A 12,196-nucleotide genomic window follows, 5' to 3' on the forward strand; every position below is an offset into this window, starting at 1 on the left:
ACCACTTACTATAATAAGACACTGCTCTTTCATACCCGAGTTAAGAGCGTGAATTCACCACACAAGAAGGTGAAACACACGTGGGGAACAAGAACCCCCACATCATCACCAACAGCTAATGGTCCATAAGCAAAAAAAAAAAAAATAAATCTGCCTGCTCAAGATTTTTTACCAACAACAGATTTAGACATGATTTAGATGAACACTGCACACCAGAGAAAGAAGTCCCAGTGGGCTCATTTACTCAGTTAAAACCAGAGACAAGGGAACTCATCTCTCACAAGGCATGAAAACACAACACCTTTACTAGAGAAAGTTGTATCTTTTACTGTCATGGAACAAGTGACAGAACCAAAATCATTAGGTTCTGTCAAAGAAATTGGTGCCGAGCTACAGTGCTTCTATGCAGGAGGGCACAGTATATTATGGGGTTTTGTGCTTTGATACTTACAACAGTTTTCATTGTCTTACCTTTACATTTTGCAGTTTCATAAAAGCGTTGAGTTTTACTCTAAACATGCTCCTCCTCAAACAGGTCTTTGAAAGCCTAAACCAATTATCTCACCAACATCTTCATCTTACATTTTCTCATCATTTCCAATTTCAAAATCCCATTACAAAAGAGTCCACTAATAAAAAACTTGTGCCTCATTGTAGTCCCTTTCTGGTTAATGTGTTGTGGTTTTTTTTTCCTACTGTAAGATCCTTTATCAAAATAGATGAGTTTATCTGTGCACATTTTGTGCTTCCTTCCATTCAATCTTGTTTGCCTAAACAACTTTTCAGTCTAACACAAATTATAACAATAATGCTTCTCTTTTCATCAAGGAAGAGACATTCCCACCTGTATTAAGACTATTAGGAAAAAACTAGAAGACTGCAAGAGTGCCATAATCTATAAATGAATCAATATTATGCTAGGTTTAAAAGTAATGTGGGATATCTTTTCAAATTTGATCCAAAAATATCATCATTCAGTAAATGGTTTTACATGCTTTTAACTGTGCTAATACAATCTCACTATCTTCTTTCCTGTTTTGAACAGGAATACAAATATTATCATTACACAGCTTTAGCATTTGACAGGGTTGCCTGGCTAAGTTTTTGAGGTATTCTTACAAGTCTTAAGTCAGTCTTCTCACAGACAGAATTACCTGTGGGGCTAAATTTCCCTTCTCTACTTTTATTTCCATTGCTACAAAAAAAGCCGTATTAATTTCTGAACATTTCAAAAACTGAACATTTATGTATTGCATCATACAGAACAGCATTTTCTCCTCTTGCCTTCAGAAACACTTGTCAAGCTAGACTTACCTTTATTGTTCATCTCAGTCACGTTTCTAGGCAAGTAAGTTTTGCTTCTTTACGATATATTCTTTGCAATATAGTGAAACTCTAATAATTCAAAGGACTGCCTGCATTAGTGCCCCCTCTCCCACTCCTTTCATATATGCAACTGAGAAATTCCTCTAAGCTACTGGAATTCTGTTGCTCAACTTCCTCTTGATGCACCCCAAAACTCAGTTGCCAAGCAGAGATCCCTCTCTTGCTAAGGACATAACCTTCAGGCTCTTTCACACTACATGCAAAAAAAAAAAAAAAAAAAAAAAAAAAAAGAGTTCTGAGTAACAGAATCATATTTCTGTGACAACAATTATTAAAAAGCCACCCAGACAAAAGCAGTAGCTTTGTTGCTAAAAAAAATTAAAGATGAACCTACAGTCTTCGCAGTAAATAAAGCTATTTACACAACCATTTTTCCTTCATTCCACCTAATATTCCCATGTTTTGGACTCTTGCCTCACATTTTTAGGGCCATAAGTGAACCATTTCTTCTCAATTCTCAAGTGAATGAATATTACATAAATTGGTATCTGCAAATACCATCACAGAGAAACTATTCTGAGTTCTCAATTATACGGTATACTTACATACATGCAGCTTATTATTATTACCATGTAAATGCTAATGGATACTTAAAGCTTCCACATCTGAAGGAGAAACTGTGAAAGACATTGGCTACCCAGTATTATCAAATATCTCCAACATCCATTTTAATACCAACATCCATATACCCCGAGATGGATAAAATCTAGTTAAATACTGACTACTGGGATACAAAAAGGAGAATTTAAGCTCATACAGTTGCATTTGGAATACTTAACAAGATCCCAAAAAAGCTACAGTGCACGATTTGAACAATAACCAGAAAGATGATTGAAAAATTTGCACATTACATATAACAACTTCCCAGAATCAGCTTAAATTGTATCAATTCACTTTCAACCCTCAGTTATCGTGAGTATGCAGTAACTTTACTTTGCACCTTCATGTAGTCTACCATTTCTGCTCAGACTGAATTTGATCACCTACTGCTGTTGACAATGCAGTGACACTTCACCTACAGTTCTTTTTTAGCGTAACCAGATCTCTTTTAGCGTAACGCCTGAACTATCTAGAGAGGCTCACCAGCATGCTTCTCATTTGTGACTAGACAATTCAGTTCAAACAGCATTTGGAACATAAATTATGTAGCTAGTACAGACTTTTAGTTAAACAGGACAAGACACAGTGACAGGCTGCTAACTTGCTTTTATCTCTTTACAGATGTTCAAGTATTGGCTTATTATGCCAAAACAGTGTAACCAATCACTTCTTGGCTAAAGCTGGTATTTTGACACTTATTTCTATTAGATAAAGCAGAAGCCCTTGCCTCAAGCATAACAAAGACTACATGTTGATTATAGGTTGTATCAGCTAGGAACAGTCAGTCTCCAGCTCCAGTTCTTTTCAGTTCTGGAGTTCCACAGAAGAGAAAAGGAACAGGTACACTAACAATGTTATGCCAACATCCCTTTTTTAAAAAAAATAAAGCATAGTTAACATCTAGCCTGAAAAAGAGTGAGATCTCTCTCCTCCCTTCCCAAAACAACTTAAAACTGTATTTATCCAGCTTGAGGGAAAAAAATACTTGGTTTAGTCTGTTTAGGGTCTTTATTTACAAAATAAGTTTAGATGAAACATTTTATTTTATGTTCAGCAAAGTCTACAGTCAGCTTCAGCTTTTCTTAGTTCTTAAGCATTCACTAACAGAAGCCACAGTAAGCAGTATCAAGAAAGAATTCAAAGACAGCAGAGTTCCACAGAGAGGAAAACAGTACAGCATACACTTTATGAGTAGCCCTATAAAGCATAAATAATTGTATTCCCTTTTGTTATCATTTTGCCATCTAGCAGCACTACAGATGCACAAATAACACAGTAGTTCACATCTGATTCTATAAGCAATTATAATCTTTTACCATAATACTTGAGGCATAGGAATGTATTAACAGAAGTGTGATTCATCAATATTGCATTTGTTGAGTACTGTAGTAACAGAAGAGTTATTGCATAGTTAGCCCAAGATGCCCAAGCTAGGCACAGAAAAGCATTGTTTCTTTTGTATCATCTTATGTACTATACCAGCTCCAAAATCACAGGACAAAAGCCTATTATGCTTGTTGCCAACTAAATGTTTTATACCTTCATGTTATAATCATCAGGCTGCTACTAAAGTAGCAGGGATCTCAGAAAAGTTTGCTTCATTCAGCAACTGTATTAGCAAGTATTACTCAATATAATATTTCTAATACACAATAGTGTTTTAATGCATTACTTTCTTGAGAAAGAAAACTTATCACCAACTCATATTTGGTGAGCTTTAATAACCAGCAATCGCATTAAGAAAATCGTAAGAATTTTTTCAGTATTACTAAGAACTCCATCAAAATCCATCTTGAAGGTGAAGATTTTTTTCCTAGGGCGTCCCTCTATCTGAAAATAGGCTTCTATTGATCCTTAAATCTGCAAAGGTACTGGAACACCAATAAATGATTGTCTGAATTACCTGTCTTATAATTCAGCACATCAGCAGTTAGAATCTCATTATTTCTACAAAGTATTTAAGATGGAACAAAACTCCCACTAAGAACAGTTACAATCAAATTCTCACTAATATTGATAGGTGAATACAGTTTTCTTCAGTGTAAGCAGGTATTTAAAAATCTGACTGATTTACTATATACCAAAAATCAAAAATCACACTTTAGGGGCTATAGTTTTCATGAACAAACTAGTTTATATGATGTAATAATCAATGCTGTTAACTGAAGCCATCTCCCACGACTAAGTTCCTTCTGTGTGGCCCCATGCAAAACAAACTTTCTGAATTCACCTGGAGTTTCATAAACACGCCGATCAGTACAAAGCCATACTGCAGCTAAGAAGGGCAGCCCTATCCTTCCTTGCTCCTCATCTTAATTATCTCATTTGCCAGAATTAGCTTTCCAGTGTATCAGCTCTGTGATCCTGTTGTATCAGACCACACCCACAAATGCTAAATGCTGAGAACTTCATTGCTTGTCTTGTTTGGAGAGCATTACTTTAGATCGCATGAAGCTACCCCTGAAAGCATGCTAAAAATTCAAGTACCTATCACAGACTTGGTACAGAGTCTTCTGTTGTTGATAAATTCAAGAAAAAAAATAAAATTATAAGTTGCATAATTACAAGCATTAAAAAGCAATTTAGTGATCTTCACTGGGAATCAAAACCATACTTTGGTAGATTAGCCATGCCAAAGCCCAAATTCAAATATAACCCCACCACTCAAATCTTAACAGCTTAAAAGAACAGTAGTTGTTACTAGCAAGGAAGATGCTGCTGCTGAAGTCAAGAGTTCACCAAGTATAATTGTCTCCTCATATGAAGATTGTTTTAAAGCTGTGTATGTTTTCTTAATCACCACAGAATTTCAAGTATAGCTTTTTCTACTTCAAGAGAGCAGAGTCTGTCAAACACTATTAGAGATACAAAAAGGATCTATCTACCAGGTTCCTGACTTTTGAGGTCTTTATGACCTTAAGTTAAATGACTAATATCAAGGATGTAAAATTTAGATATCGTATGTAGGGAAACCCCTTGGTTGTGAGCCAACAACTGGAAGACTCCATATATTACCAGGAAAGCAAAATCAGACTAAATTAACATAATAAAAGAAAGCTGACACTTTTCCTACCTCAATTTAAGATGTATATAACCACTTACCTGAAGCATAGCTTCTTTCTGTGGTACAGAAGATGCTCTCTCCTCACACGGGGATGGTTTGTGAGTGGGTGGAAGGTCAATGCTGTGGTAAAGAAAGAATGAAATATTATTTTAGCTACCAAGTCATCCAACACTCAACACTGAGGACAAACACACCTTTCAGTCAGCAAGCACACATCCACCACTGGCAATAATTCAGCGCCCCACTTTTGTACAAAAGCACCTCCTATAATTTTTTTTTTTAATCCTATAAGGTGTTAAGTAGACTGAACTTCCCCATACACACTCTAGCTAAGTAACAGTAGGGACTATTGGTATTTATCAGCATTTCTAGTTTATGAGATATAGCTTAAGCAACATTTACTACTACAGCTTTTCTTTGATAAGCCTTTGAGAAAGCCCTACGATCAATTACTACATGCAAGATTTCTCTGTTGTAACTTTCTCAGTGAAAGCAAATAGTTATAAAAAAATCAAATGTTTAAGACTATTCATATAAATATGCATCAGCTACAGAACTTAAGAGAAACTAAGAATGTTTCTAATCATGTTAGAAATTAATTGTAGGAAAACACTTGTCTTGCTACCTCAAAAGACTCAAATTCTGAAGCTTATTTTATGCTAAACATTGTTTTATATTACTCCTCATTAAGTACATACAGACATGACAGACATTTTCATTTCTCCTTCAGTTTAAGCGTTAACTGTATATAGCATGTGTGAAGACTTTTATTTATAAATCTTCAAAGCCATCATCACTTTTCATGCATATTCCAAACAGGGTCTAGACATCATCCACTTTGACAAGACCTTCTCAGACTTTTTTGTTTGCTTGTTTTTTTTTTTAAGCATCCAATATGGTCAAACAAAGTAAATGGCATATCTGTGCAGGGACTTCAAACAACGAACATTCCAGAAAGGACATTAAGTCACGTCATTTCTATGCACACATGGCCATGGCTGCTTGCTTCATTTTGCATACCTATCAGGATAAAGCTTAGCAGTCCTTCACTTCTTCAAAGCTCGATCAATATACTCTCATGTTAGACCTATAGTTATGATACACTAGTAGTCTATGGCATCAGTGAAGGTGGACATCTCCCCTGCTCTCCTACTGACGAGCAGCCTCCTTTCAAGGAAGCTTCTGAAGAGAATTATACTACCTCTGAAGTAATTCTTAGCTTCCTCATTTCTTTTTCAGAAATGCAAGTGATTTTATATTTGTCTACTCTGAAAATACAGCCCTAAAATTATGACAGCTGAACAGCTGCTAAGGAAACTCAAGACATTTAAATTCCTTTATAGAACACTTTCTGCATATTGTTTTGAACTAAAAAAAAATAATCCAACATATACTCACACTTTGTCAAGATAGGATGGCCTTTTTTTCCTCGGGGTCAGCAGCACCGTCACAAAGATGGTAATGATAAAAAGAGCAAGGACTGCTCCAATCACAGCCCCTGCTACAGCAACAGAAGATGTCTGCTTAAATGGCACATCTGCAATGTGATAGCACAGATTACACCTTTAAGAAGTTCACATACTTTCAATACTCCAATAAACTATTTCAGCATTGCTCTGAGACATGTTTCTTCCTTCCATGGCCAAACAGAATGCCTTGCCCTGCACTAGCATTCTTGCAGTATTGGCTCCAGTCACCTAACTGAAACACTGGTTGAATTAAGACAGCTCATGAATCATCAATACGATTTCAGAAAATTTCATTGACTACTTTTAATAACACTAGCTGCATGCTTTTATTTCTGATTTCAAGGCACTTTGAAGTTACAGAACACATGCTTTGCACTTACATGAGTAAATGAGGTGTTGACTCAAAAAGATAGACAGCTATGGCTTTATTGGCAGTCTTTCCTTAGAGCCACTGAATTTTGCAGAATTTTTCTTTTGACCTCAGCGTTGTCAAATCTAATGTTTAACAGCTCATGCTGAATTAACAAACTTGTCAGTCTTCAAAGGTCACCCATTTCACTATGCTAAGAATTCAATAAGTTTTAAATGCAAAAACTCTGAAACCTGTTAGGATCCTTTAATTCAGTGTCATCAATCTCAGATTCAAAATTTGCATCAACAGGCTTAACAAGAAGTTGCAAAATCTGAATAATTCACATTAGCTTCTCTGAAACTTCTGCCTGTAAAATACAGGTAGCACATGGAAATAATGCTCTGATCTACACTGATTACTGGATCATAAAGGTAACAGCAAAATTAACTATTAATTAAAATTAACACAGCTGTATGTTTGTAACATATTTCTAATGTAGTTTTCTTCAGCTATTTTCCTTCAGAAATAATATGCTGTGTTTCTCCAAAGACCACATGACCATCCTCTATTTAACCTCTTACCAGAGGAAATTTTAGGAGCCTCTTCAGCTATATATTCTATTCACAGGTCAAAACCCAAAACCTATGCAATATATTTTACCAATTACTCATAAATCTAATACTGTTTTGCCTGTATGCTGGAAAGTTGGACAAAGTAATTTTTTTTCTCATCCCTTATTTTGAAAAAGCCAATCAAAACAAACCACCTTACTGCCAATCTGATAAAGGGATTCCTGTCTTCTCGCTGCATATGAAAGACCTGAGAGCAATACTCCCTAGGATCACTCATGCAGGTATGTTCAAGTACCTTGACCAAAACTCAAATAACCAATTTTTGTGACTTTCTTAAAGTTAATGGATAAAGTCATAGATTAACAACTTCCAGTAAGCTAATTCACTCCGGAAGATAAACATAACATACCACCTTCACTGATCACTGTTCTGCTTTACAAAACAGGTTTCTTGATATAAGCTCCATTTCATCTGTTAGATACCAGTCTATATATGCAAGAACCATAATTCACAGGTTCTGCTGATGAATGGGCACATGGATCAGTGGAAGACTGCCTTCACCACTGCATTTTAATTGGCTTAATTTTAGTTTACACTGGGTGTCCTCTTGTTTAAGTGAGAAAGCTGCAGGTAACTAATATATGCCGTTAGCTCCAGAATTCATGAGGATGCTTTGGTCTTGTATTACACCGGAAGAGTTTCTTGACTGCTTCATACTGTGCCAGCCTTCTTTTTCAATAAATCCTGCTGTTGAAACATCATAAAGTAGTATGCTTTCACTAAGTTCAGCCACTGAATCCCCTTTCGGGTGAGATGATGATAGCCACCCATTTACCTCTGAACACCAGGAAAAATAGCGGTATCCCAGTAAGTGTAACAACACACACAAAGTGAACTGTGGCACAATTACCACAGGACTCAATTTGCTTTTTTGAATTGCTTTGGCAAAAAAGTAGGGACAAAAATTCTATCAGTCTAACCCGAGCAACAATCAGAAACCCAGAATACCATGCCATGCTGAACAAGCCAGAGCGTACCAAAGATGTGTGGTGCCAGCTACACAGCATTTTAACCACCAGTTGGTCAGAAACAGATGGGAATTGATTCACTCCAAGAAATGTTGTTAAAACAGAGCTACAGCAACTGAAAACAAAAAAAGGATTTAATTCTTTTTAAAAGGAATGTGAATCCTAGATAGTGTATCATCTGCGCTTAGAGTGAAACTGTTTGGACAGCAACTATCCCTATTTATCATTCTCAAGGTTCATACTTCTAAAAATAGTTTCTGAAGACACTCGTTTTATAAGCTTAGGGTCTCCAAGAAGAAATGCTAAAAAGCCCATCTTAAACAGCTTAAAAACTTTAGCTCCTTCTACCCAGCCTCTGGTTTTATTATGCTTTTTCATCTCCAATTTAAGAACATATCTGTCAGACATTTTTGAACACTATCTATGTTCCAGAATGTAACAAAAAGTTTATTCACACAACAACCATTTGTACTTACAATCAATTCTTTTTACAGCAGACATAATGTACAAAACATTGCAACACGCGTAGTCCTATCCCTATTATCAACTTCAAAACATTTCAACTTCTTAACCCATAGGAATTAAATATATATATATTTTTAAAAATCAAAACAAAAAATCCACAGAGACAAAAGCAAGATATCCCATGTGGAGAACAGGTTTATGGTTATGTTTATTTCCAAGTAACACCATCTTTTAAAGATGACATATAAAGTATTTTTTATTTGAAGAGAGGTATGATCTCTTTATTCCAGAAATAACTTGGATCAGAACCTTCTAATAGAAACTGAACTCCTTTCCTTGTGTTTGCACTCAAACTACAGATACACACAATATCATCTGCTATTGTTCTTGAGACTTTGGTCAATCATGTATGAGTACTCCATTAATCCAAACATGAACTTAAGTTATTTAGGGATGCTTTTCCATTTGAATTTCAAATAAAGCTGTTGTCTTAATCCTTTTTAAAGACATGCAGTCATATGCAATCACAGTGTATTGTCTACAACGCTCAATACAACTATTTTTGTGAAGCTCTAAATGCTGTAAGCTACCAAAGATCATGAGGATAGAAAAGAAGTTCCAGCATAAATGCTCATGAAGCAGCTGTAATTATGCAGTCTATTTAATTTCAAAGGTAGCAGAGATTTCCTCCCCCCCCCCCTAATAGCCTTATCAGCTTCATTTTCACAAGCCAAACACTTAAAAATGGCACTTCAAAGGACCTACTACTCTGAGTTTATCATTGTTCTGTAATTCATCTAAAACTTACTTCATTCCTCCCTATATAATCAGCAGAGTTAGTCTGGTGAACTTGCTCAAGACAAAGTAGAACTACTTCAGATGTCAAACGACATGTCCTACATACAATTTTGAAGAACATGTTAAATCAGTATCAATTATTTGCAAGGAAAACAAATCCACTGCGGTACAGAGACTGCACAATTTATCTGAACTCCTGTTTCATATTCTGTAGTTGCACCATCGGAAAGTGTGTTCTCACTATATGAAGTAGCAATGCAAGTGTACACTTCCCTACTAATAATCTGAAATTCTAGTTACCCTCTTCAAAGCTAGCACTGTAACTTATTCATAAGCAGCGTAAAACCGCTGTTTTAACTTCTGGCCATAAAAATTCTAGCAAATGCTTTGACACCTCTTAGCATGCTTAATGTTTATTGGCACCTGGGAAAAATAAGCAAATTTGTATTGGCCTCCAGCTTCAAAATCTATTAGAGTTCTCCTCTTACTTGTGCCCAATTCTCCAGCTTCCAAATTCAATGGTAAGATTCCCACAAAACCTCAGAAACAGGTCTCTAAAATTGTATCCTGTGTACTTGCAAAGAGCCTTATAATCATAATGAGATTTTACATCCTGCCAACTACAGGCCTAACAAAATATCTTACTGTATGTATATATACAGACACTAGCATAAGCTTTAGAAATCAATGGTTATAAAAAAATAATTTTTTCATCTTATTCAAAAGACAAGCCTTTGACCAGTTTACACAGTTACTCCTCCAAATTTTGTTCATAACTTAGCTTCAGTGCAATGACTTCTTTTAAGTACGTAGTTACAAGAAGGCTCATTAAAATGCTAAGAGGTATTAATTTTTGTGCAGAAAGACCTAAAGCTTTGATTCTGCTGTAACTGATTTTAATTGGTAAAGTATTTGCTATAGAGAAGCAGCAAGTTTACCATGGATGGTATCTAGATTGGAGTAATTCACTTAATCTGCAAAGTAAAAGCCCCAAAAGATTATATTTGATCATTGCCTTCGGTAAACTTCTTTTTAAATTAGAGAGCCAAGACAGCCCCTTTTTATTCTTCAAAAATTTTGAATGACAACTTTAATTTAGCCTTTTTTGCCTCTGACAGAGACCAATAAGCACTCTGCATTAAAACTCATATCTTAAACAGTAGTACAGCATTGGGAAAAAAAGCAGCTCAAATATATTTTCCCTAGTTCAATATTTCCATTGTGTCAAGTCACAATATAAAAACCTTCCAAAAAAAAAAATCAGTTTCAAAAAGTTTATTCCTCCTCTTGTGTAAGTATAAACAATCTGAAAGTGATCAGCCAATGAAATGAACTGTAGGTACACATTTAGTTTTCAGTGGATACTACACATACCACTCCCTCCGAGATATTACCGAGCCATCTATGTGAGAAACAAAGTCTTCTTCATTGTCATCATAACATTCACCACCCATATACTTCATTCCCAATGTTCCACCTTCATAGTAATCCATTGGTCTTTCGTAACGTTCCTGGTACCTGTTAATATTGTCTATATTGTTCCACTCTGGTTTTTCAGCATCTTCTAAGTAATCTTTAGATATTAAGATGTCCATTGGATGCTTTATTTCTTTTTTTAAACTGTCAGGGTAAGAATCCACATCATCTGACTGAAGAACATCTATTTGAGACTCTTTTTGCATGTCTGATGGTGGAATGTAGTTCTTAGCAAAGTAGTCACCACGGAACGTCCGTCTTCTCCTATAGCAGATAATTCCAACCAGAACACTGACAAGTATGAGGAAGAGCGCCCCACCCACCGCACTACAGATGACGGTACCCCAAGTGTCTTCCTGCATTACTGGCAAGGTTGATGTTGGGAAATCTATTATTCTAGGTTCTGTTGCTAAACCTGTGATGCCATCAGTCGAAGGATGCCAGGGAACCGTGGGCAGTCGAGTGGTAGTAGTAGGAGGATCTAATGGAAAGAGCAAAGAAGTAGACAAGACACAGAAAAGGCACAGAATGTCAATGCAAGCTAAATCAGTTAAAGGTTTATAAGAAAGCAAAGTTGATGGGTATGTTCTACAGGAATAGTTTTTCATTCTCAAGTTCATGACACTACTTACAGGCTTTGAACTAGTTTCATTACGTGTGGTTTTAAGCCATGCTGTAGCAGTATAGGAAGCATGGGGAGAAAAATAAAAGTAATCTTTAAGCAGACATCTTGCTCTCCGCAAAGCAAGGAGATGGAACTTTCTGCTCAAATGTTCACTGTTCATAGCCCATTTTTTAACTCCCCCATGGAAGAACACTATTAGGAAAAACCCAAGCAGTCCTCCATCTTTCCAGCCAGCAGTTAGGAATGCTGGATCAAATTAATTGGTTATGTCACAGCTTAAATTATTCCACATTAAATCCCCACTTCAGAAATTGTTCAGGGCACCAAGTGTAAGAATGAAAAACCATGAGCACATGAACTA

At 36.0% G+C, this 12,196-nt stretch overlaps 1 protein-coding gene across 2 annotated transcripts in view; it reads right to left on the reverse strand.

Moving 5' to 3' along the window:
- The window catches only part of NECTIN3 (nectin cell adhesion molecule 3), a 41,419-nt gene that overhangs the window by 9,296 nt on the left and 19,927 nt on the right, over positions 1-12,196 (reverse strand). Inside the window, exons 5-6 of one of the 2 annotated variants that reach the window (XM_026853128.1) lie at positions 6,449-6,587; positions 5,089-5,170 (exon numbers count right to left, since the gene is read on the reverse strand). In XM_026853128.1, coding sequence (XP_026708929.1) covers positions 5,089-5,170; positions 6,449-6,587 — 221 coding nt within the window. Of the gene's footprint in view, positions 1-5,088; positions 5,171-6,448; positions 6,588-8,893; positions 11,692-12,196 lie in introns of those variants that run through there. The other variant, XM_026853117.1, reaches the window with a different exon arrangement.

This window comes from Athene cunicularia (genome assembly GCF_003259725.1).
Source record: "Athene cunicularia isolate RWA chromosome 1 unlocalized genomic scaffold, athCun1 chr1_part1, whole genome shotgun sequence".
Taxonomy (NCBI): Eukaryota; Metazoa; Chordata; class Aves; order Strigiformes; family Strigidae; genus Athene; species Athene cunicularia.